The sequence below is a fragment of the Lutra lutra genome, chromosome 7 (genome assembly GCF_902655055.1).
Source record: "Lutra lutra chromosome 7, mLutLut1.2, whole genome shotgun sequence".
Taxonomy (NCBI): Eukaryota; Metazoa; Chordata; class Mammalia; order Carnivora; family Mustelidae; genus Lutra; species Lutra lutra.
Genome location: NC_062284.1, coordinates 26,212,852 through 26,239,827, shown reverse-complemented (window position 1 = coordinate 26,239,827; position 26,976 = coordinate 26,212,852). Strand labels below are relative to the sequence as shown.

At 37.0% G+C, this 26,976-nt stretch overlaps 1 protein-coding gene across 2 annotated transcripts in view; it reads right to left on the bottom strand.

Annotated features, from left to right (window-relative positions):
• GABRG3 (gamma-aminobutyric acid type A receptor subunit gamma3) overlaps positions 1–26,976 on the bottom strand; it is a 723,796-nt gene that overhangs the window by 8,426 nt on the left and 688,394 nt on the right. For both annotated transcript variants that reach the window (XM_047738864.1, XM_047738865.1), the window contains exon 7: positions 9,049–9,201. In XM_047738864.1, coding sequence (XP_047594820.1) covers positions 9,049–9,201 — 153 coding nt within the window. The remainder of the gene's footprint in view (positions 1–9,048; positions 9,202–26,976) is intronic.

The following is a 26,976-nucleotide window of genomic DNA, read 5'->3' as shown; positions in this document are numbered from 1 at the left end:
CTGAATCCTCGCCAACACCTGTAATTTCCTGACTGGTTAATATTAGCCTTTCTGACTGGTGTGGGGTTATATCTCATTGTGGTTTTAATTTGTATTTCCCTGATGCCAATTGATGTGGAGCACTTTTTCATGTGTCTATTGGTCATTTGGATGTCTTCTTTGCAGAAATGTCTGTTCATGTTTTCTGCCCATTTCTTGATTGGATTATTTGTTCTTTGGGTGTTGAGTTTGATAAGTTCTCTATAGATTTTGGATACTAGCCCTTTATCTGAAATGTCATTTACAAATATCTTCTCTCATTCTGTCAGTTGTCTTTTGGTTTTGTTAACTGTTTCCTTTGTTGTGCAAAAGTTTTTTTATCTTGATGAAGTCCCAATAACTCATTTTTACTCTTGCTTTCCTTGCCTTTGGTGATGTTTCTAGGAAGAAGTTGCTGTAGCTGAGGTTGAAGAAGGTTTTACCTGTATCCTCCTCAAGAATTTTGATAGATTCCTGTCTCACATTGAGGTCTTTCATCCATTTTGAGTCTATTTTTGTGTGTGGTGTAAGAAAATTCTCCAGTTTCATTATTCTGTATGTGGCTTTCAAGTTTTCCCAACACCATTTGTTAAAGAGATTATCTTTTTCCACTGGACATTCTACCCTGCTTTGTCGAAGATTAGCTTACTGTAGAATTGAGGGTCCATTTCTGGACCCTCCTGACTGCTCTCTATTCTGTTCCATTGGTCTATGTGGCTGTCTTTGTGCCAGTATCATACTGTCTTGATGATGACAGCTTTGTAATAGAGCTTGAAGTCTGGAATTGTGATGCCACCAATTTTGGTGTTCTTTTTCAACATTCCTCTGGCTATTCAGCATCTTTTCTGGTTGCATATAAATTTTAGGATTATTTGTTCCATTTCTTTGAAAAAAGTTGATGGTATTTTGATAGGGATCACACTGAATTTGTAGATTGCTCTAGGTAGTATAGACATTTTCACAGTATTTGCTTTTCCAGTCCATAAGCATGGAATGTTTTTCCATTCCTTTGTGTCTTCCTCAAATTCTTTCATGAGTATTCTATAGTTTTCTATAGATTCTTTGCCTCTTTGTTTAGATTTATTCCTAGGTATTTTATGGTTTTGGGTGCAATTGTAAATAGGATCGACTCCTTAATTTCTCTTTCCTCTGTCTTGTTGTTGGTGTATAGAAATGCAACTGATTTCTGTGTATTGATTTTATATCCCAACACTTTACTGAATTCCTGTATGAGTTCTAGCAGTTTTGGAGTGGAGTCTTTTGGGTTCTCCACATAAAGTATCATATCATCTGCAAATAGTGAGAGTTTGACTTCTTTGCCAATTCAGATGTCTTTTATTTCTTTTTGTTGTCTGATTGCTGAGGCTAGGACTTCTAGGGCTATGTTGAATAGCAGTGGTGATAGTGACCATCCCTGCTGTGTTTCTGAGCTTAGGGGAAAAGCTCTCAGTTTTTCCCCATTGACAATGATATTTGCTGTGGGTTTTTCATTGATGGCTTCTATGATATTGAGGTATGTATCCTCTATCCCTACACTTTGAAGAGTTTTGATCAGGAAGGAATGCTGTACTTTGTCAAATGCTTTTTCAGCATCTATTGAGAGTATCATATGGTTCTTGTTCTTTCTTTTATTAATGTGTTGTATCACACTGATTGATTTGCAGATGTTGAACCAACCTTGCAGCCCTGGAATAAATCCCACTTGGTCGTGGTGAATAATCCTTTTAATGTACTGTTGAATCCTATTGGCTAGTATTTTGGTGAGAATTTTTGCATCCATGTCCATCAAGGATATTGGTTTGTAATTCTTTTTGAAGGGTTCTTTGGTTTTGGGATCAAGGTAATGCTGACCTCATAAAATGTGTTTGTAAGTTTTTCTTCCATTTCCATTTTTTGAAACAGTTTCAGAATAGGTATTAATTCTTCTTTAAATGTATGGTAGATTTCCCCTGGGAAGCTGTCTGGCCCTGGGCTCTTGTTTCTTGAGAGATTTTTTTTTTTTAAGATTTTATTTATTTATTTGACAGAGAGAGATCACAAGTAGACGGAGAGGCAGGCAGAGAGAGAGAGAGAGGGAAGCAGGCTTCTCGCTGAGCAGAGAGCCCGATGTGGGACTCGATCCCAGGACCCTGAGATCATGACCTGAGCCGAAGGCAGCGGCTTAACCCACTGAGCCACCCAGGCGCCCACTTGAGAGATTTTTGATTACTGCTTCAATCTCCTTACTGGTTATGGGTCTGTTTTCCTGGTTTGGTTTTGGTACTTTATACATTTCTAGGCATGCACCTGTTTCTTCCAGATTGTCAAATTTGCTGCCGTAGAGTTGCTCATAATATATTCTTATAACTTTTTGTATTTCTTTGGTGTTGGTTATGATCTCTCCTCTTTCATTCACTATTTTTTATTACTTTGGGTCCTTTCTCTTTTCTTTTTGATAAGACTGGACAGTGGTTTATCATCCTTATAATTCTTCAAAGAATTAGCTCCTAGTTTCATTGATTTCTACTGTTATTTTGGTTTCAATTTCATTGATTTCTGCTCTAATCTTTATGGTTTCTCTTCTGCTGGGTTTAGGCTTTATTTGCTGTTCTTTCTCCAGCTCCTTTAGGTGTAGGGTTCAGTTGTGTATTTTTAAAAATTTTATTTTATTTTATTTTCAGTGATCCAAAATTTGTTTTTTATGTACAACACCCAGTGCTCCATGCAATAATGTGCCCTACATAATAGCCACCACCTGGCTCACCCAACTCCCATTCCTCTCCACTCCAAAACCTTCAGTTTATTCTCAGAGTCCACAGTCTCTCACAGTTTATCTCCCCCTCAGATTTCCTCCAACTCACTTCTCCTCTCCATCTCCCAATGTCCTCAGTGTTATTCCTTATGCTCCACAAGTTGGTGAAACCATATGATAATTGACTCTCTCTGCTTGACTTATTTCACTCAGCATAATCTCCTCCAGTCCCAGCCATGTTGCTACAAAAGTTGGGTATTCATCCTTTCTGATAGAGGCATAATATTCCATTGCATGTATGGACCATAACTTCTTTATTCATTCATCAGCTGAAGGTCATCTTGGTCTTTCCACAGTTTGGTGATTGTGGTCTTTACTGCTATGAACACTGGGGTACATATGACCCTTCTTTTCACTCCATCTGTATCTTTGGGGTAAATACCCAGTAGTGCAATTGCTGGGTCTTAGGGTAGCTCTATTTTTAATTTTTTGAGGAATCTCCACACTGTTTTCCAAGTTGGCTGTTCCAACTTGCATTCCCGCCAACAGTGTAAGAGGGTTCCTCTTTCTCCACATCCTCTCCAACAGTTGTTGTTTCTTGCCTTGTTAATCTTTGTCATTCTAACTGATGTAAGATGGTATCTCAATGTGGTTTCGATTTTATTTTTCTCTGATGGCTAATGATGATGAACATTTTTTCATGTCTGCTAGCCATTGGTATGTCTTCATTGGAGAAGTGTCGTTCATGTCTTCTGCCCATTTTTTGACATGATTATCTGTTTTGTGTGTGTTGAGTTTGAGGAGTTCTTTATAGATCTTGGATATCAGTCCATTGTCTGTAGTGTCACTTGTGAATACCTTCTCCCATTCTGTGGGTTGCCTCTTTGTTTTGCTGACTGTTTCCTTTGCTGTGCAGAAGGTTTTGATCTTGATGAAGTCCCAAAAGTTCATTTTTGCTTTTGTTTCCTTTACCTTTGGAGACATATCTTGAAAGAAGTTGCTGTGGCCAATGTCTAAGAGGTTACTGCCTATGTTTTCCTCTAGGATTTTGATAGATTCCTGCATCACATTGAGGTCTTTTATCCATTTTGGGTTTATCTTTGTGTATGGTATAAGAGAATGGTTGAGTTGCATTCTTGTACACATAGCTGTCCAATTTTCCTAGCACCATTTATTGAAGAGACTGTCTTTTTTCCACTGTGTATTTTTTTCCTCCTTTGTTGAAGATTATTTGACCATAGAAGTGAGGGTCCATATCTGGGCTCTCTACTCTGTTCCACTGATCTATGTGTCTGTTTTTGTGCCAGTATCATGCTGTCTTGGTGATCACAGCTGCAGTAAAGCTTGAAATCAGGTAACATGATGACCCCAGTTTTGTTTTTCTTTTTCAACATTTCCTTAGCAATTCGATGTCTCTTCTGGTTCCATGCAAATTTTAAGATTGTTCCAGCTCTTTAAAAAATGCTGGTGGAATTTTGATCAGGATGGCATTGAAAGTATAGATTGCTCTAGGCAGTATTGACATTTTAACAATGTTTATTCTTCCAGTCCATGAGCATGAAATGTTTTTCCATCTTTTTCTGTCTTCTTCAATTTGTTTCATGAGTGTTCTGTAGTTCCTCGAGTACAGATCCTTCACCTCTTTGGTTAGGTTTTTTCCCAGGTATCTAATGGTTCTTGGTGCTATAGTACATGGAATCGATTCTCTAACTTCCCTTTCTGTATTTTCATTGTTGGTGTATAAGAAAGCAACTGATTTCTGTACATCGATTTTGTATCCTGCCACATTACTGAATTGCTGAATGATTTCTAGTAGTTTGGGGGTGCAGTCTCTTGGGTTTTCCATATAAAGTATCATGTCATCTGTGAAGAGAGAGTGTTTGACTTCTTATTTGCCAATTTGAATGCCTTTTATTTCTTTTTGTTGTCTGATTACTGATGCTAGGACTTCTAGTACTATGTTGAACAACACTGGTGAGAGTGAATATCCTTGTCATGTATTTGAGACCTTTTTTGTTTCTTGAGAATGGCTTGTAATGCTCTATACTTTCCTCTCAGGACCACCTTTGTTGCATTCCAAAGATTTTGAACAGTTGTGTTTTCATTTTCATTTGTTTCCATGATTTTTAAAAATTCTCATTTAATTGCCTGGTTGACTCATTCATTCTTTAGAAGGATGCTCTTTAACCCCCATGTATTTGAGTTCTTTCTAATATTCATCTTGTGGTTGAATTCTAGTTTCAAAGCATTGTGGTCTGAAAATACACAGGGAATGATCCCAATCTCTTGGTACCAGTTGAGTTCTGATTTGTGACCCAGGATGTGATCTATTCTGGAGAATGTTTCCTGTGCACTAGAGAAGAATGCGTGTTCTATTGTTTTGGGATGGAATGTTCTTAATATATCTGTGATGTCCATTTGGTCCAGTGTGTCATTTAAAGCCTTTATTTCCTTGTTGATCTTTTGCTTATATGATCTGGCCATTGCAGTGAGGGGGTATAAAGTCCCTACTATCATTGTATTATTTTTGATGTGTTTCTTTGATTTTGTTATTAATTGGTTTATATAGTTGGCTGCTCCTATATTAGGGGCATAGATATTTAAAATTGTTAGACATTCTTGTTGGACAGATCCTTTATATATATATATATATATATATATATATATATATATATATATATATATATGTTGTTCTTTCTTTAAAATTTTGGGAGGCAGTTTCCTCTAATAGACCAAAATACAGCCAAAATCCAGTGTGTGGCTCTGTTCTATTTATCAGATATATAGATATATCTATCTATCTATCTATCTATATATCTATATATATATATGCAAGAGTAAACATGATGAAGGGATGACTTTAAGGATGAGAATTAAAAAAGATTTTTAAAAAGGAATTGGTAAATAAGAAGTTGGTTGAAAAAAAGAAAGAAAAAGAAGGGAACATGATCAGGCTGAGACTAGAACAAAGTCATATGCTAGATTTAGGGTATATTTGGTCTGTTAGAAGAAACTGTATCCCAAATTTTAAAGAAAGGAAAGCTTATATGTATACAAAAAATAAGGTTAAACACAATGAAGGGATAGAATATGACTATAAAAAATGAAAATTAAAAAAAGATTTTTAAAAGGTATTGTAAAGATGAAATAGTTAAAATATGTTAAAACAGGAAAGAGGCAAAATAAAAAAAAATAGAATAAGAAAAAAATAAAATTTAAAAAATTTAACTTTGAAAAATTAAAGAATCATGGTGGGAGGGGAAGCAATGAATTCTAATGTGCTATATTCCCCTAGATCTGGAGTTTTGCAATTCTCATTGATCAGTAAACTTGATCTTGGCTGGATGTTCTTGCTGATCTTCTGGGGGATTTGCAGTGATTCTCAGATGTCTTTGCCCAAGGCAGAATTGCACCACCCTTGACAGGGGCCAGGTACAGAAATTTGCTCAGTTTTGCTCTCAGTAACTTTTGTTCTCTGAACCCTTTCTGTACAGCTATGGAGGGCAGAAATGAAGATGGTGGCCTCCCAATCTCCAGCCTGGAGGAGCTAAGAGCTTGCCCCCCCCCCCCCCGCTTCAGTGAGCCCTCAGAGAAAAAGCAATCAAACACTCCTGTCTCCCTGGTTTCTAGCCATACTCCAAGTTCACCCAGACTGTGACTGAGCCTTCCTATCTCTGGCACATGGCCAGGCCCATTTGGAGTCTCCAAACCCAGCAGATTCCTGTGGCGTGCTCTTGTACCACTCTTCCTTGGGGAGGAAGGGGAGGTCTCCCCAGATCTGCCAGTTGTGGATTCCCTTCTTGAAGAGTAGTGGCCTGTCAGTGCCTCAGATAACAGTTTAAGGTAATCCTGAGCTGAGAGCCTCCTCCTTGGCTCCATCACTGCAGCTGGCTTCCCTGCTGCAATATCTGGGAGCTATGCCACACTCAGGCATCTCTGGTCTTTCTGTGACCCTGTGGGTCCTGAGACCACACACATCCCAGTGAGGGCTCCAGCCCCCACTTAGCCTCTGGAGTGATGTCCCTCCATGGAGCAGACTTCTAAAAGTTCCAATTTTGTGCTCTGATGCTCTACTATTTTCTGGGATCCACCCCCTCCCCCTGTGGCCTATCTTCTTGTATATCACCTCAGACTCACCTCTTTGCATGTCCTACATTCCAGAAAGTGTTAGCTTTTATGTTCCTAGAATTGTTGCTATTCTTCTCTTTGATCTCCTGTTTAGCTTGTAGATGTTCAGAATGGTGTGATAACAATCTAGCTGAATTCCTAGGACCAGATGAAATTTAGGTCTCCTAATCCTCTACCATCTTGCTCCTCCTCTCCAATGCTCATGTATTATTATCCCCATTACATAGTAAAAGCAAATCCAATGTGATGCACTTCTGTTACCCATCTATATCTACCTCACAATGTAGCGAGACTCAATGTGGAGTGAGGATCATGGACAACATTTGGCAATGTCTGGCTTTAACCTCATTTATTTAAAAAAATATATATCTTATTCATTTTCTCTTCTCATTTTAGAACCCAAGTTATAGTTATACATCTTCATATTGTCCTAATGATCATTGAGGTTTTGTACATCTTTTAAAATCTTTTCATCCCTCTCTTCTTCAGATTAGATAAATTTTATACGATGGTCTTCAATTATGCATGATCTTTTTTTCTGCCATCTTCAGTCTACTAGTAAGCTCAGTTAGTGAATTTTTCAATTTAATTATTATACATTTCATTCTAGAGTTTACTTTTTAATATACTTTACCTGCTGTGATTATCTATCTGTTCATTCTTTGACATTATATTTTCCTGTAAGAACTTTACCATTGTTATAATAAGTTGCTTTAAACTCATGTCTGCTGATTCAACACCAGCTTTTTCTTTTTATATTGACTATTTTTTGTCTTTATCATGGGTCACATTTTCCTGCTTCTAAGAATACTGAATAATTTTTATTGCATACTCAATATTGTGGATGATACAAAGATTATGAAATGTATCATCCTTTTTAAAGCCACGTTAAATGCTTTCTTATGGCAGTTAATCTACTGATGGTTCTCCTTGATCTTGTTATGGTTTGGTTTAAGCTTTATTTAGAGGGGTTCTAGAGTACCCTTTCAGTCTCAGGCATAGCCTTTTCTGGCTTCTTAACCAAATATTCTGATGTTAATGACTTTTCTCTACTCTTCTGGACTGTAAATCCATTATCTTCCAGCATTATGTATTTCTAGTATCTCTATCTCCTTAATGCCACCATGGTGACTCTTTGACAGGACTTTCATAGCTTCACCTTGTGCAACCCTTACTACATATTATATTGTTTGCAAGCTGATTTTTCAAGTCATGCTTACTATGGCACTGACCAGTTGTGAGTTCATAACCTCAAAAATAGTTACTAAATTTATGTTGTGACTTTGCTGAATTCTTTATCAATTCTATTATGTATTTTCTATAAGCATGCAAAACTAACACTGGTGGAGGTATTACAGGCTAGTTTATCTTGCTCAAAAAGTACTATGTTGGTTGAACAAACAAAGAATAAAGTAACAAATACAGGGAAAAAATATGAGACACTTTGCAAAGATTTTGAAATTGAGAGAATGCCCTCTTTTCTGAAAAACATGTTTAAGCAAAAACAACTTTTATATCACTCTTACCCATTATCTGTTTTCATACATAAAAATATTGAAAGTTAAGTAATACTCCTATCATAAAGAAAGATTGGCATAAAAATGTTACATAATTCTAAAACCCCTGGAATTTAGTGTTTTATTAGGAGGACTTTGGGCATCAGAGGATAATTCATGAAAAGACTTTGAGCTTTAGTGTGTAGATTGTAGCCGAAAAGAATGATCACTTTCTTTTTTGATGGTAAAGTTGCTATAGGCAATCAGAACTTTTGTTACTGAAAGACTATTTTACTGATATTATGTCTTTAGTCCTCAAAAGTGTATGAAAAGCTGTGTCCGTTTACACTAATGTAATGAGACTTTTCAGTGTGGCAGATTCCCAGGATGTGACTATATTTTTATGATGACTTCATCCTTAGAGCATAGTATCAGATGATGCAATTGATTTGTTCTTAATCTCTAACCCAGCTTATTTTAAGTGGCACACTTGGAACTCTATTGTCAGAGTCTAACTTGACTACTTGAAACAATCTATGCACAGTTTAAATAGCCTTCATATTAGATCAATTACATTTGGACTAAATCTCTTACACTGGAAGAATTTTTATGAATACTTCTGTATCAGTATTATACAAAATGACACTTGTTTTTGCTTTTGTTTTTGAAACTCACCTAATGCTGTTCTTGCTGGTGTAGCATCTTTTTTTATCCAAAATGACACCCAGGATAAAACCACAGTCAATATACAGGGAATGTATGTTTGAATAGTGAAGTATCCCATTCTTCTACTCAACTCAAAATATATGGTCATGACAACATAATCACCTGTAATAAAATATTATCAAAAGTAAAACAACTTTCTTTGATTCAAAAATATTTCAGGGAAATAATTTTGTTAAATGTATGACTTGAATAAAAATATATAACTAAAATAAGATCAAATTGTGAAAAAAGGTCAAAATGCTGGTGTTCTTAAACTTAATTTTTATAAACTTTATTTTGTCCATGGCTGTGCAAGACATTTTAATGGTCACTGGAAAAAGACAAACATATTAATTGATAGAGGAGACAGACATGCACATCTATTCTGTGATAGACCATTACTCAATGAGCTATTATTGCTTGAGTCCATCTATATGTTTCATGTTTAAAATAAAGGGAAACATAATCCACCCTCAAGCAGATCCATAGTCATTTTGTTTTTTTAATAGTAACAGAGCTAAACATAAACTTTCATACATAAATTTATGTAACAATCTTATATTTCTATTTTATAGCATTATTTTAGCATATCAACCTTGCATTTTATGTTTTATTTGATATTTTTATGTTGATCTTATCCTTTCATGACTCCAGCAGTTACACTGTGCCAACCCAGAAAACAAACACAAGAAATCATTTTATGACATTCTGCTTCCTCCCACTAAAACAAAGCCACACCATAAAAGTTGACATCATCCTGTTGAGAACACATTTGTCCCCACCTCTACTTGACCTTCACTCTTCATCATTCTGGATTCAACATTTTGGCACCTGAAATTACCATGTCCAGATCTGAAACGTCATCTTCCCCCACACCAATGCCTGCTCTTCTCTCACCAAAGTCAAGTCCTTCTCACTAGGCAAGGCAGAAATACAGAAGCTACCCATGACTCTTCCTTTTCCCTTCCTCATTTCCTGCATTGTTCTCAATTCCTTTTCCCACAAGTGCCAGATTCTATTATAGCTCCCATCTGTCTCCTAACAACTAACCCTTTCCCACTCCAGACAATTCTATGTCCTATCATCCAAAAGATCATTCTAAAACACAAATATCCAACATATCTCTCCTTATAATCCTTCCCAACATCTTGCTACTCTTGTATTATTGTCATGAATTTAGTATGGTCTATATCATTCTGCATGCAATGCCCTGTGCCCCTTATAAAGGAAGTCTTTGCACTCTGGACATCAGAGTCTCCCCAGGTCCTCAGATATACCAAGACCTTTCCCCCTGGGCCAATAAATCTCTTTTTATCTGCCTAGGTGCTCTTTTCTTTTCCCCTGCATCCCAGTAGTTCCATTCACTTTGAATCTCAGCTTAGAAATCATTTAGTTTACCAAGAAGTCCTCATTATGCCCCTCTCAACAACTCTTATTAATTCATTCCTATAATTGCTAATATATTTTTCAGACCAATAAAATTGTTGGGTTATAGAATATCTCTCTCTTGTTTACCAGTGTTATTTAGTGATAAGCAATCGATTAGTGTTTGTTTAATGAAAAGATGATAATGAAAGTCCTGTTTTTACTTAAGAAGATTGACAAGGAGACTCTATTGAGTCCATATGAAAACTGGTTTTTAATTATTAGAGTTTTTTGTGGTGTTCTCTTGTAGCAGTATTCAGGATGGTTGATAGAAACGTCAATACTGAGATCATTTTCCAAGAAACACTTAAAATTCTAAGCAAATTAACATCTCACTGCAAAGAAATAAAAATGATTAACCTGAAGCAATCAAAAGACACAAAGATATTTTTCTAATATGAATGCCAAGTTACATCATTTCCTGGGGAAATATTATTGAATTATGTGTGATACTTAAATGTCTATTAATTTTTACAAAAAATTCAATTAAAAGCCAAGCAGAAAACAAACATAGAAAGACAAAACATAATAAATCAATTATGAACGCAGCCTTGATGGGATATCCAGAGTTGAATAATTTCTTCAGCTACCACTGTAGTTTTCTGAGAAAGATAAAGAGGGACAATTTCAGAGCAGACACACAATTCATTTTAGTAAATCTATCTGCTTCTCCCCAACCAGAAGTAAATGGACACTATACCTGTGCTCAGCATACATCTTTGCTAACCCAGAGATCTGTTGAATGTCCCATTATCAAGTATGAAAGACAGATGGACTGTCAGGGTCACATTCTGGGGCCTGATACTATAACTCAGTTGGTTCTTGGTGAGGTTTTGGGACACACTACAAGAAGCAGTTCCAGAGAGGGAGGAGTCGTGGGTTCTAGACCATTGCCCCACATAAGAACAACACATAGTCAATGCCTCTCATCCTAAATTGGAAGGAAGAGGCCATGGGGTCCTAATTTCCAGATGCATCACATGTTTCTGTATATGCATAATTTGTTTGTGTAGGCCTAAGTAGAGGAGATAAAAACCCTCAGAGGATGCAAAAGTTCTTCCTTATACCTGTAAACATGAAAGTTCTTCAGACAGACCAAGTATATGCCCAAGTTATATCTGCCATTAGATTTAGGGCTCTTGACTGAAAAATAATGTAGTTCTTTCTATCTGCTCCCCTTCTGTAAGGGTACATATATGCACACACATACATTCACACACTCAGACACTCACACACTCCCATGGACCCAGTCTGCTCCAACTTGGGTGTGAAGTCTCAGCTCCTGCTTTGTGTTCCTTGGAGGATTATTCCCCCTCTATGTTATGTTTAAGCCATGCACTCTTATCAATGTGCAGCTTTCCTAATGCAGTTCATGAACTGGACCAGAATGGTTTTCATTTTCTGTTATAAGTTCTTTCCAAACCAAAGGGACATAGTTTTTTGGTTGGCTCATGCCAGATAATAGGGATCTAGAATCCACAGAAGTTCTCCAGAGTCCACCCTGGAATGTGCCTGATGCCCACTTCCCTGGGGGAAAATGGAAAAGAAAAAATTGGGGAGGGATTGAAAAGCTTTTCTTTGATCCATCAAAGTAAAAAAAAAAAAAAAAAAGACCTTGGGCCTAGTGGAAATATAAGAACAAGTCACTCTTTGCCAATTGTTCATTTGTGTGTATGTATGTGTGTGTTTCCTGAGCCAATGTAAGCTTTTTGGAAGAGCATGTGTAGTACTACTTTTTAGCACAATGGCACATATTTATGAAATACAAATTTATTAAGCTAATACTGTGCTTCATGAAGTTGGAAGTACAAAGATTAGTAAGATTCAGAGTTCTCTCAAAGCTAAAGACTAGCCAGCCACATCTTCCGTACTCCAGCATTTTTTTCCAGAAAGAATGATTATAAATAATTATTTACTCCATGCTATCGATAACCTTGTTTATTAATTACACCTTATGCACCAAAAACTTCCTTTTAATTTCTCATTTTTAAATTATTTTTTATTAATCTATAATGTATTACTTGCCCCAGGGGTACAGGTCTGTGAATCATCATTGAATCTCTCTTAAACATCATTGCTATTTCTCCAGATTTGCTCCCCTTCTGATGGTCATGTCTTCTCACTCCTTCACACAGGTATCTCCTTGGTCTCCTTTCAAAATATCCTAAGTTAGTACCCTTCAAAAGCCGGCCAAGACCTGGTTATTAGAAAGCAATATTCAGTTAAGAAAAAAAAAAAAAGTTTTGCCTTGGAAGACTTATCTTTTTCTTTTGTTTATGACATGTGTTCATGAATTAAATTCTTCATTTTAAGGATTTAAATCTATCAAACTTTTATGTTATTGTTAGTGCTGTTGAGAATCTGTTTCTTATCCAGAGATCACAAAGGTATTACATTGTTTTTGTCTATAAGCTTTGTTTTTATTTTTATATGTAGTTGATTCTTCTTCAAATTAAATTTCTTAAAGTCCAAGATTGGCTGTCACAGCATCATTCATTGTCACCCTCAGTCATCCACAATGCCATATAAGTATGGATCTATTTTATTCACATACCCATATATGTATGGATCTGTTTTACATGTCAATTCCAGCACAATTACCACATTATCTTAATTATTAAAACTGGGAGATGCACCATAAAATGACCCTATATTAATAACACACTGGTACAATTCTCTCATCTTGAGTGTGAGAACCTGTGATTTTGTTTTAACCAATAGAATGTAACCTGTAATTTCTTTGATCAGGTTACTTTATAGAGCAAAGGTGAATGGATTTTCAGATCTGTTGATTTCAAGCTAATCCAAAGAGAAATTATCATTGGACCTGGTTCAGTCAGGTGAAAACCCTTTAAAGAAGGACTGGGACTTTCATGAAAAGAGATTCTCCTTCTGGTCTTGAAGAAGTGAACTACCATTAGCTCTACAGCTACAAATAATAAACTCTGTGAACAACCTAATGAGTATAGAAGTAGATTCTTCCTTAGGCAAGCCTCCAAATGAGAATGAAGTTCAGCCAATGCCCCAACTGCAGTCTTATGAGAGCTTAAACAGAGGACCAAGCTAAGCCAAATCCATGCTTTTTACTCACAGAAACTGTTGAATTTTGAATGCTCTGTTTTAAGCCATTAAATTTGTGGTAGTCTGTTACTTCAGAAATGAAAAATTAAGGGAGAGTGACATCAAGAAGATGGCCAAATAAGATGTCCTTTGAACGTATTCCTCCTCAATAACACTAATTTGGCATCCATCCATATTTGCACCTTTGTGGGAGCTGTGGGATCCAGGTAGGAGACTATGAAATCCTGATGCTATTCAAGAATGAAAACAGCCATTTTAAGAAAACAGACTTTTACTAAGGCGACTGACTCAATGAACCTAAAAACAGCTCTGTTTACCTGAGAACTCATCTACAACCTCACTTGTCACTGGTTCTGTTGTTAGCACAATATGTCAAGCGACTAATGAAAAGTCACACCTACTGTGTGTTGGGTGATAGACATAAAGAACTCAATCCCAGCTGTGGACCACAAAATGGCTCATGAAGCAGCTCCAGCCATGTGGGTCACTACTGGGAGTCTCTGAAGAACACTGAACTCTGAAGAACACTGACTTAGACATTTACCCACAGATGAGAGTGCCTTCGTGGAAGCCCAAGAGTCAATGGAGATGTTAAAGCACATTGCTAGAGAAAAGAAAAAGAAAAAAAACTAAGACTGGACACAATGAAGAGTAATAGTTTGACTTTAGCCATATCACCCATCCCACAAAGTAGCACAGCTCAATGATAAGAGAGATGTTCTTGGTCTGTGATTTCTCCCACAAAGGTAAGTGAGAAAGTGTGAAGAGTGCTTGGTTTCCCTAGCTGTGTGGGATGCTGCTAATGAGGCCCATTTTCCCTCCTCTCACACAGAGTGCTGAGTCCTGACCTGCATGCCTAGAGGGTGGTGAGCACTGAGAGAATAGCAACCAAGGCTTGGAATGGAACATAATAAAGGGACGCATATCCTCCCAGCAGTCTCATGGACTCCATCAGGATGTCTTCCAACAAGTTGCTGGGGAAATCTCACCTATGGACCACCCTAACTGACTTGCAGGCACTTCCAGTGCTCTGTATACCACTTCCTCCCCAACTTTTGGGGGAGGAAGTGGTACTTTCTCAGTGTGCTTTCTCAGGGGTGGTGAGAGCAAGCTTCAGCAGATGGCTAGTGAGTACACACAGAAAGCTCACCCAAATCCATAGGCCTGGGAGAAACTACAAGCTTGAGCACTTAGCAAAGCACTAGGGAAAGCAAAAGAGAGGCTGTCAGCACCCACTATGGCTTTTTGGGATTGAGAAAAGGCATACAAGTTTAAATATTATGTCACAAGAGGGAGCAGGCACACTCATGGAAAAAGTGTGAGAAAGACTCAGAATCCCTAGCAGTTCTGATGGAAGGTATTTATCTCCCAAAGTCAGTATGTAAAGACTGGAGGGAGTGACTGCTACTTCAAATGCAAAGGCAGCAATGCAAAACTTAAAGGAATATTAAAAAATAAGGAAACAGGACCCCAACAAAGATCATGATAATTTTCCAATAACCAACCCCAAACACAGAGATCTATGATTTACCCAATGAAGAATTCAAAATAGCCATTTTAAGGAAACTCACTGAACTACAAAAATTAAAACACAGAAAGGCAATATAATACAATTAGGAAAATAAGACACACAAAAAATCAGAAATTTGACACAGAAAAAGAAATCACACACACACACACACACACACACACACACACACAGAACCAAACAGAAATGCTGAACTGAAGTATACAATTAATTAGGTGGGGAAAAAGTGCAATAGAAAGCATCAACAGCAGACTTGATAAATCAGAAGAAAGAATCTAAAATAGGAGAACAGGACCTTTGAAATTATTCAGTCAAAAAAAGAATAAAAGAAGAAGAAGAAAAAAGAGTGAAGAAAATCTATGTGATCTATAGAATATTAGTAATAGAAACAATTTAATTACTGGAGTCCCAGAAGGAAAAGAGACTCAGATAAAAATTTTAATTAGATAGATAATGGCTGACTGAGACTTCCCAAATCTGGGGAAAGGTCTGGACACCTAAGATAATGAAGCTGATAGATAACCCCAACATTTCAATCTAAAACAATTTCTCCAAAATATATTGTAATATAACTGACTAAAATAAAAGAGACAGAACATTAATAGTAGAAAAAGAAAAGAAAATTGTTCTCATACAAGGGAACCCCAATGAAGCTATCAGCATAATTCTTGGCAGAAACCTTGCAGACCAAGAGAGAGTGGAGTGATATATCCAAAGTCCTGAAGGGAAAAAAAAAAAATCTGTCAACCAAAAATACTTTACCTTGCAAGTTGTCCTACAGAAATAAAGGCAAGCTAAAGACTTTCCCAAACAAACAAAAGCTGAGGGAGTTCATCACCACTAGACTCGCTTTGAAAGAAATGCCAAAAGGATTTCAGGTTGAAACAAAAGGAAGTTAGTCAGTAACATAAAAACAGGGAAATATACAACACACTGATAAAGGTAAATATATAGTCAAATTCAGAATATTTAAAAAATATAATATGATGGAGTGTTAACCACTTTAGTATAAAAGTTAAAGGAAAAAAAGTATTAGGGCGCCTGGGTGGCTCAGTGGGTTAAGCCGCTGCCTTCAGCTCAGGTCATGATCCCAGGTCCTGGGTTCAAGCCCCACATCAGGCTTTCTGCTCAGCAGGGAGCCTGCTTCCTCCTCTCTCTCTGCCTGCCTCTCTGCCTACTTGTGATTTCTCTCTGTCAAATAAATAAAGGAAAAAAAGTATTAAAAATAATTATAGTTACAATAATTTGTTAATGGGCACAAAAAATAAAAGGTAAATTATGATATCAGAAATATAAAAAATTAAATAAAAGAGAAAGAATAAAAATACCATTTTTAATGCAGATAAGTTAATGTAAAATAGACTGTCACAGCTATAAGATATTTTATTTAATCCTTATGGTAACTGTGAGGCAAAAAGCTACTGTCCTATGGAAATAAAGTTTACTATAGATATGCAAAAGATAAAGAGAAGGGGATAAAAGAATACTACAATGGAAAGTTATCAACTTACAAAGGAAGACAGCAAGAGAGAAAGAAAGGAATAAGAGGATTATAAGATAGCCAGAAAACAATGAATAGGATGGCATTAGTAAGTACATACTTATCAACAATTACTTTAAATGTAAATAGAATAACTTCTCCAATTAAAGACATACAGTGGCTGAATAGATTAAAAAGGAGATCTAACTTTATGCTGCCTATAGGATATTCAGCTTTCAAGACATACATAGGCTCAAAGTGAGGGGATAGAAAGAGAAATTCCATGCAAGTGAAAACCAAAAGATAACAAGGTTAGATATATTTATGTCAGACAAAAAGATTTCAAGTCAAAAACAGTAAAGAGAGACAAAGGTCAGTATGTAATGTCAAAGGAGTTGATTCGTCAAGAGGATATAATAATTATAAATATAAGTGCACCCAACATGGGAGCATCTAAATATATTAAGCAATTACCAAAAAATCTGAGGAGAGAAATAGACAATAGTACAAATTCAATACCCCACCTGCAACAATGGGGAGGTGATTCAGATGGAGAATCCATAAGGAAATGTTGGACTTGAACTATATCAATGACCAAATGGACCTAACAGACATATTCAAAACATTCCATCCAACAGCAGCAAACATACATATTCTTCTGAAGTGCACAGGGAACATTTTCCAGGATAGATCACATGTTAGGTCACAAAACAAGTCTTAACAAATTCAAGAAGATTAAAGTCATCCAATTCTTTTTCTAACCACAATGGTATGAACCTACAAATCAGCAACAGAAAAAAAAAAATTGGAAAACTTGTAAATATGTGGAAACTTAACCCCACACTTGTGAACAACCAGTTGGTCAAAGAAGAGACCCAAGAGACATTAAAGCAATTCTTGGAACAAATAAAAATGAAAACATAAGGTACCAAAACCTATGGGATGTAACAAACCCGATTCTAAGAGGGAAGTTTATAGTGACCAATACCAGCTTTAAGCAAAAACAAAGATGTCAAATAAAAAAACTTACTTTTATATATCAAGGAACTAAAATAAAAAAAAAAAGAAAAGAAAAAAGAAGAGAAAAGAAAATCAAACTAAGACCATATTTAGCAGGAGGGAGAAAAAAAAAAAAAAACAAAGATCAGTCCAGATATAAATGATAGTGCATACTGTCCACTGGATCCTCACCCTAAGCATAGGCAGGGCTTTGGTTTTGTCCTTCCCTGGGCCTGAATGCCAAGTCTCAGCAAAGATGGGATTTGGGACATAGACTCATCCTTGACAAATCAGCCAAGAATACAGGAGGAAACCATGCCAGGCACAACCACTGGGATCCCATTGGAGAGCACGATTCTAGGTAAAACCTGATCTTCAGCCCCATCATGTGCTTAATCACTGAACCCAAACATGAACCCTAAGCCTCACCCTAATGCTCACCCTCAACCACCCCCCAGGGAGTTCTGGGTGGTGCCATCAGATAGGCCTCTGGACTGTGGACTCCCTGTCCATAACCTCAACCCTAGCCCTAGCTGTGGCACCGACAGGGCCCAAACTCTAGTTCTGAAGGCACATGGATTTGGGATACCTGGCTGTGCCAGGTAGGAGCACAGGAAGAAACCAGGCCACATGGAATCCCCAGGGAGTTGCTGGAGAGCATGGTCCTAGTGAAAAACCTAAACCTCAGTGATATTATGAACATTGCCCTGTGACCATACCAGAAGACTGAACCTCACCCTAAGGCCAGCCCTCAAGCTGGCCCTTGGGGCAGATCTGTGCACTGCCATCAGACCCTAAATAGCCAAAGCACTCTTGAGGAAGAACAAAAGTGGAGGCTTCACAATTTCTGATTTCAAACTATATTACAAATCTATAGTAATCAAAACAGTATAGTACTGGCATTAAAATAGGTAGACAAATGGAGCAGAATGAGAGCCCAGAAATAAACATACACATATACGGTCAACTAATATTTGACCAAGAAGTTAAATATATTCAATAAGGGACATAATCTCTTCAATAAACTGGAAAACTGGAAATAACATGCAAAATAATAAAACTGATTCCTTATATTATTCACAAAAATTAACTCAAAATGGTTAAAAGACTTCAATGTCTATCCCTTAGAATATAAAACTCTGGAAGAAAACCTAGGGGAAAAATTCCTTAAGATTGGTCTTGGCAAAAATATTTTTTGGATATGATACCAAAAGCATAAGCAACAAAAGCAAAATTAAACAAGTGAGACTATATCAGAATAAAAAAACTTCTGCATAGCAAAAGAAATAATTAATAAAAGGTAAAGGCAACAAATGGAATGGAAGAAAATAGGTACAAACCGTATATCTGATAACAGATTAATATGGAAGGTATATAAGAAACTCAACAAGGAATAAATCTCACTAAAAATGGGCTAAGAACCAAAATAGACTTTTTCCAAAGGAGACATACAAATAGTCTAAAAATACATGAAAAGATGTTCAACAGCCATAATATCAGGGAAATGCAACTCAAAATGATAATAAGGTATCACTCTATACTTCTTAGAAGAGTTAATATCAACATGACAAGAAACAACAATTACAGAAGAGGGTGTGGAAGAAAGAGAACAGTTATGCACTTTTTGTGGGAATATAAACTGGTGAAGCCACTATGGAAAACAGTATGGAGGATTCTGAAAAAATTAAAAATAAAAGTACATATAATCTAGCAATCTCACTTCTGGGTATATATCTAAAGGTATCTCAAAGAGATATCTGTATCCCATGTTCATTGCAGCATTATTTAGGACAGCCAAGGTATGGAAACAGCCTAAGTGTTCACATAGAGATAAATGGATAAAAGAAGTGAAAAAAAAAAACTTACACACATTATATATATATATATATATATTTATCTACACACACACACACATATATATGTTTACACACATATATGTGTAAAACTGAATATTTTCCAGCCCTGAGAAAGAAGGAAATTTTGCCATTTGCAACAAACATCATGGATGGGCCTCAAGGGCATTATTTGAGTGAAATAAGTCAGACACAGAAGAAAAATACTTTATAATCTCATTTATAAGCAAGCTATAAAAATATCAAACTATAGAAACAGAGAGTAGAATTGCGGTCACCAGGGTCAGGGATGGGGAGGAAAGGGGGAGTGGGAAGATGTTAGTCAAAAATTAAAATCTTCCAGTTGTAGGAATAATATGTTCTAGGGATCTAATATACAACATAGTCACTATAGTTACACTACTTAGTATTCTTCTCCAAGCATACCAAGGCTATAGTGGGTCTTTGTGTTTCTATATAAATTGTAAAGATTGAAAAGTTCCCTGGGGTGCCTATATGGCTCAATTAGTTAGTGTCTGCCTTCAGTTCAGGTCATGGTCCTGGGATCAAGCCCTGTGTTGGGCTCCCTGCTCAATGGGGAGTTTGCTTCTCCCACTCCTTCTGCCTTTCCCTCAACTTGTGCTCTCTCTCTCTCTTTTCCTTCCTCCCTCTCTCTCAAATAAATAAAACTTAAAAAAAAAAAACAAGTTCTTTAATAAACACTTTGGGTATTTTTTTTTAAGATTTTATTTATTTATTTGACAGAGAGATCACAAGTAGGCAGAGAGACAGGCAGAGAGAGAGGAGGAAGCAGGCTCCCTGCTGAGCAGAGAGCCCGATGCGGGGCTCGTTCCCAGAACCCTGGGATCATGACCTGAGCCTAAGGCAGAGGCTGTAACCCACTGAGCCACCCAGGCACCCCACACTTTGGGTATTTTTTTGGAGTATATCAATAAATTAATGTATCTTCATTTATTTATAGTTCATTGTGGCTACGTGGAGGTAGAGCACTTAACAAAACAAAATTTTAGCCCTCATAAGGAATTACTTATTTCAATTTGAATAACCTTCAATAAGATATTAAATTTCTTCCATACAGTCTTGGCATGTCTTGTGTTAAATGTGATTGTTGTTGGGTATATATTCTGTTGTTATGGACAATGATATATTTAAATTATATTTCTACTTAAATTACATTTTATAACTGTTTTTCTGGCATACAGAAATGAAATTTAATATGGATCTTATATCCAACTACCTTTAAAATATTATTAATTTGAATAATAATTTCTATGGATTCTATCTTTTGGGCTTTCTATGCAGAATATGTACCTCTGGTCATATATTAACAGAACAGAAAGAGCATCTTGAGCAACATTTTGTTGTTTTAATTTTTTCTTTCTCTACCATTATAATTTTTAAAATTTTTTTAAAATTTTAATCCCATGTAGTTAACATACAGTATTCTATTAGTTTCAGGTGTATAATATAGTGATTTAATAGTTCCATATATTACTCAGTGTCATCAAGATAAGTATACTCTTATTCCTTTTACATCTTTCAGCCATCTCCTCACCCAAATCTCCTCCGGTAACTGTCAGTTTGTTTTCTATAGTTAAGAGTCTGTTTCTTGTTATGTCCCTCCTTTTTTCTCCTTTGTTCTTTGATTCATTTCTTAAACTCCACATACGAATGAAATGATATGCTATTAGTCTTTCTCTGACTGGATTATTTCACTTACCATTATGCTCTTTCAATCCATCCATGTTGTTGAAAGCAGAAAGAGTTCAGACTTTTTCATGGCTGAATAATATTCCATATTATATATAACACATCTTCTTTATCCATTAACCACCTATCAATGGACACTTAGGCTATTTTACAGTTCAACTATTATAAATAATGCTGCAACAAACATAGGGGTGCATCTATCCCTTCAAATTAGTATTTTTGTATATTTTGTGGTAAATACCTCATAGTATGATTACTGGATTGCAGGATAGTTCTATTTTTAACTTGAACTTTCATACTGTCTTCCACAGTGATTGCACCAGTTTGCATTCGAACCAATAGTGAGAGAGCTTTCCTTTTACTCCGAATTCTCCTCAGCACTTATTCTTCCTTGGGTTTTTTATTCTATTCACTCACTCACTCATTCATTCATTCATTTGCCAGAGAGAGAGAAAGGAAAGAGCACAAGCAGGAGGAGTGGCAGGCAGAGGGAGAAGCAGGCTCCCTGCTGGGCAAGGAGCACAATGCGGGACTTGATCTAAGGACCCTGGGATCATGACTTGAGCCAAAGGCAGCTGCTTAACTGACTGAGCCACCCAGGCACCCCTTGAGTTTTTTATTTTAACCATTCCACAGCTGATATCACAGGTGATATCTCATTGTGGCTTTGATTTGCATTTCCCTGATGATGAGCAGTGTTGAGTATCTTTTCATGTGTCTGTTGGCCATCTAGATGTCTTCTTTGGAGAAATATCTGTTCATGTAATCTGCTCATTTAATTGGATTATTTGGGGTTTTTTGGTGTTAAGTTCTCAATATATTTTGAATAATAATCCTTAATCAGATGTGTCATTTGCAAATATATTTTCCCATTAAGTAGGTGGCCTTTTAGTTCTCTTAGTTGTTTCCTTTATTGTGCAGAAGCTTTCCATGTTGATATACTCCCAGCAGTTAAATTTTGCTTTTGTTTCCTTTGCCTCAGAAGATACATGTAGAAAAAAGTTGCTACATCTAATTCAAAGACCTATCTGCCTGTATTCTCTTCAAGGATTTTTCTGGTTTCAGGTCTTACAAGTAGGCCCTCAGTCAATTTTGAGTTTATTTTTGTGTATGGTGTGATAAAATGGTCCAGTTTCATTCTTTTGCATGTAGCTGTCCAGTTTTCCAAAAGCATTTGTTGAAAAGACTTTCTCTGATTGCATATTCTCATCTCCTCTGTTAAAGATTAATTGACCATATAACCGTGGGTTTCGGACTTTCTATTCTGTTGCCTTGATCCATGTGCCAGTATCATATGGTCTCCATTACTACAGTTTGTAATATAACTTGAAGTCTGGAATTGTGATGCCTCCAGCTTTGCCCTCCCCCACGCCCCACAGCCCCCAAGACTGCTTTTGTTATTTAGGCTCTTTCATGCTTCCATACAAATTTCAGGACTCTTTCTTTCTAGTTCTGTGAAAAACATTTCTCTCTCTCTCTCTCTCTTTTGTAGTGTCTTTATCTAGTTTTGATATTAGCATAATGCTGTTCTCAGAATAAATTGGGAAGTTTTCCATCTTTTTCTATTTTTTTTTTCAAAAAGTTTGAGAAGAATAAATATTTACTCTTCTTTAAATGTTAGGTAGAATTCATCTGTGAAGCCATTTGATCCTGGACTTTTGTATGTCTGAAGTTTTTTTTTTTTTTATAATTTTTTTATTTTTTTCAGCATAACAGTATTCATTATTTTTGCACCACACCCAGTGCTCCATGCAATCCGTGCCCTCTACAATACCCACCACCTGGTGCCCCCAACCTCCCACCCCCCACCCCTTCAAAATTCTCAGATCGTTTTTCAGAGTCCATAGTCTCTCATGGTTCACCTCCCCTTCCAATTTCCCTCAACTCCCTTCTCCTCTCCATCTCCCCTTGTCCTCCATGCTATTTGTTATGCTCCACAAATAAGTGAAACCATATGATAATTGACTCTCTCTGCTTGACTTATTTCACTCAGCATAATCTCTTCCAGTCCCGTCCATGTTGCTACAAAACTTGGGGATTCATCCTTTCTTTTTTTTTTTTTACAGCTTTATAAACATATATTTTTATCCCCAGGGGTACAGGTCTGCGAATCGCCAGGTTTACACACTTCACAACACTCACCATAGCACATATCCTCCCTGATATCCATAACCCCACCCCCTCTCCCAACCCCCTCCCCCCATCAACCCTCAGTTTGTTTTGTGAGATTAAAAGTCACTTATGGTTTGTCTCCCTCCCAATCCCATCTTGTTTCATTTACTCTTCTCCTACCCCCTCAACCCCCCATGTTGCATCTCCTCTCCCTCATATCAGGGAGATCATATGATAGTTGTCTTTCTCCGATTGACTTATTTCGCTAAGCATGATACCCTCTAGTTCCATCCACGTCGTCGCAAATGGCAAGATTTCATTTCTTTTGATGGCTGCGTAGTATTCCATTGTGTATATATACCACATCTTCTTGATCCATTCGTCTGTTGATGGACATCTAGGTCCTTTCCATAGTTTGGCTATTGTAGACATTGCTGCTATAAACATTCGGGTGCATGTGCCCTTTCGGATCACTATGTTTGTATCTTTAGGGTAAATACCCAGCAGTGCAATTGCAGGGTCATAGGGTAGTTCTATTTTCAACATTTTGAGGAACCTCCATGCTGTTTTCCAGAGTGGTTGCACCAGCTTGCATTCCCACCAACAGTGTAGGAGGGTTCCCCTTTCTCCGCATCCTCGCCAGCATCTGTCATTTCCTGACTTGTTAATTTTAGCCATTCGTACTGGTGTGAGGTGATATCTCATGGTGGTTTTGATTTGTATTTCCCTGATGCTGAGTGATATGGAGCACTTTTTCATGTGTCTGTTGGCCATCTGGATGTCTTCTTTGCAGAAATGTCTGTTCATGTCCTCTGCCCATTTCTTGATTGGATTATTTGTTCTTTGGGTGTTCAGTTTGCTAAGTTCTTTATAGATTTTGGACACTAGCCCTTTATCTGATATGTCATTTGCAAATATCTTCTCCCATTCTGTCAGTTGTCTTTTGGTTTTGTTAACTGTTTCCTTTGCTGTGCAGAAGATTTTGATCTTGATAAAATCCCAAAAGTTCATTTTTGCCTTTGCTTCCGTTGCCTTTGGTGATGTTCCTAGGAAGATGTTGCTGCGGCTGAGGTCGAAGAGGTTGCTGCCTGTGTTCTCCTCGAGGATTTTGATGGATTCCTTTCTCACATTGAGATCCTTCATCCATTTTGAGTCTATTTTCGTGTGTGGTGTAAGGAAATGATCCAATTTCATTTTTCTGCATGTGGCTGTCCAATTTTCCCAACACCATTTATTGAAGAGGCTGTCTTTGTTCCATTGGACATTCTTTCCTGCTTTGTCGAAGATGAGTTGACCATAGAGTTGAGGGTCCATTTCTGGGCTCTCTATTCTGTTCCATTGATCTATGTGTCTGTTTTTGTGCCAGTACCATGCTGTCTTGATGATGACAGCTTTGTAATAGAGCTTGAAGTCCGGAATTGTGATGCCACCAACTTTGGCTTTCTTTCTCAATATTCCTTTGGCTATTCGAGGTCTTTTCTGGTTCCATATAAATTTTAGGATTATTTGTTCCATTTCTTTGAAAAAAATGGATGGTACTTTGATAGGAATTGCATTAAATGTGTAGATTGCTTTAGGTAGCATAGACATTTTCACAATATTTATTCTTCCAATCCAGGAGCATGGAACATTTTTCCATTTCTTTGTATCTTCCTCAATTTCTTTCATGAGTACTTTATAGTTTTCTGAGTATAGATTCTTAGTCTCTTTGGTTAGGTTTATTCCTAGGTATCTTATAGTTTTGGGTGCAATTGTAAATGGGATGGACTCCTTAATTTCTCTTTCTTCTGTCTTGTTGTTGGTGTAGAGAAATGCAACTGATTTCTGTGCATTGATTTTATATCCTGACACTTGACTGAATTCCTGTACAAGTTCTAGCAGTTTTGGAGTGGAGTCTTTTGGGTTTTCCACATAGAGTATCATATCATCTGCGAAGAGTGATAGTTTGACTTCTTCTTTGCCGATTTGGATGCCTTTAATTTCCTTTTGTTGTCTGATTGCTGAGGGTAGGACTTCTAGTACTATGTTGAATAGCAGTGGTGATAACGGACATCCCTGCCGTGTTCCTGACCTTAGCGGAAAAGCTTTCAGTTTTTCTCCATTGAGAATGATATTTGCGGTGGGTTTTTCATAGATGGCTTTGATAATATTGAGGTATGTGCCGTCTATCCCTACACTTTGAAGAGTTTAGATCAGGAAGGGATGCTGTACTTTGTCAAATGCTTTTTCAGCATCTATGGAGAGTATCATATGGTTCTTGTTCTTTCTTTTATTAATGTGTTGTATCACATTGATTGATTTGCGGATGTTGAACCAGCCTTGCAGCCCTGGAATAAATCCCACTTGGTCGTCGTGAATAATCCTTTTAAGGTACTGTTGAATCCTATTGGCTAGTATTTTGGTGAGAATTTTTGCATCTGTGTTCATCAAGGATATTGGTCTGTAGTTCTCTTTTTTGTTGGGATCCTTGTCTGGTTTTGGGATCAAGGTGATGCTGGCCTCATAAAATGAGTTTGGAAGTTTTCCTTCTATTGCTATTTTTTGGAACAGTTTCAGGAGAATAGGAATTAGTTCTTCTTTAAATGTTTGGTAGAATTCCCCCGGAAAGCCATCTGGCCCTGGGCTTTTGTTTGTTTGGAGATTTTTGATGACTGTTTCAATCTCCTTACTGGTTATGGGTCTGTTCAGGCTTTCTATTTCTTCCTGGTTCAGTTGTGGTAGTTTATATGTCTCTAGGAATGCATCCATTTCCCATTTGTTGGCGTAGATTTGCTCATAGTATGTTCTTATAATTGTCTGTATTTCTTTGGTGTTCATTGTGATCTCTCCTCTTTCATTCATGATTTTATTGATTTGGGTCCTCTCTCTTTTCTTTTTGATAAGTCTGGCCAGGGGTTTATCAATCTTATTAATTCTTTCAAAGAACCAGCTCCTAGTTTCGTTGATTTGTTCTATTGTTTTTTTTGGTTTCTATTTCATTGATTTCTGCTCTGATCTTTATGATTTCTCTTCTCCTGCTGGGTTTAGGGTTTCTTTCTTGTTCTTTCTCCAGCTCCTTTAGGTGTAGGGTTAGGTTGTGTACCTGAGACCTTTCTTGTTTCTTGAGAAAGGCTTGTACCGCTATATATTTTCCTCTCAGGACTGCCTTTGTCGTGTCCCACAGATGCTGAACTGTTGTGTTTTCATTATCATTTGTTTCCATAAATTTTTTCAATTCTTCTTTGATTTCCTGGTTGACCCATTCATTCTTTAGAAGGATGCTGTTTAGTCTCCATGTATTTGGGTTCTTTCCAAATTTCCTCTTGTGATTGAGTTCTAACTTCAGAGCATTGTGGTCTGAAAATATGCAGGGAATGATCCCAATCTTTTGATACCGGTTGAGACCTGATTTAGGACCAAGGATGTGATCTATTCTGGAGAATGTTCCATGTGCACTAGAGAAGAATGTGTATTCTGTTGCTTTGGGGTGAAATGTTCTGAATATATCTGTGATGTCCATCTGGTCCAGTGTGTCATTTAAGGCCTTGATTTCCTTGTTGATCTTTTGCTTGGATGATCTGTCCATTTCAGTGAGGGGAGTGTTAAAATCCCCTACTATTATTGTATTCTTGTCGATGTGTTTCTTTGATTTTGTTATTAATTGGTTTATATAGTTGGCTGCTCCCACGTTAGGGGCATAGATATTTAAAATTGTTAGATCTTCTTGTTGG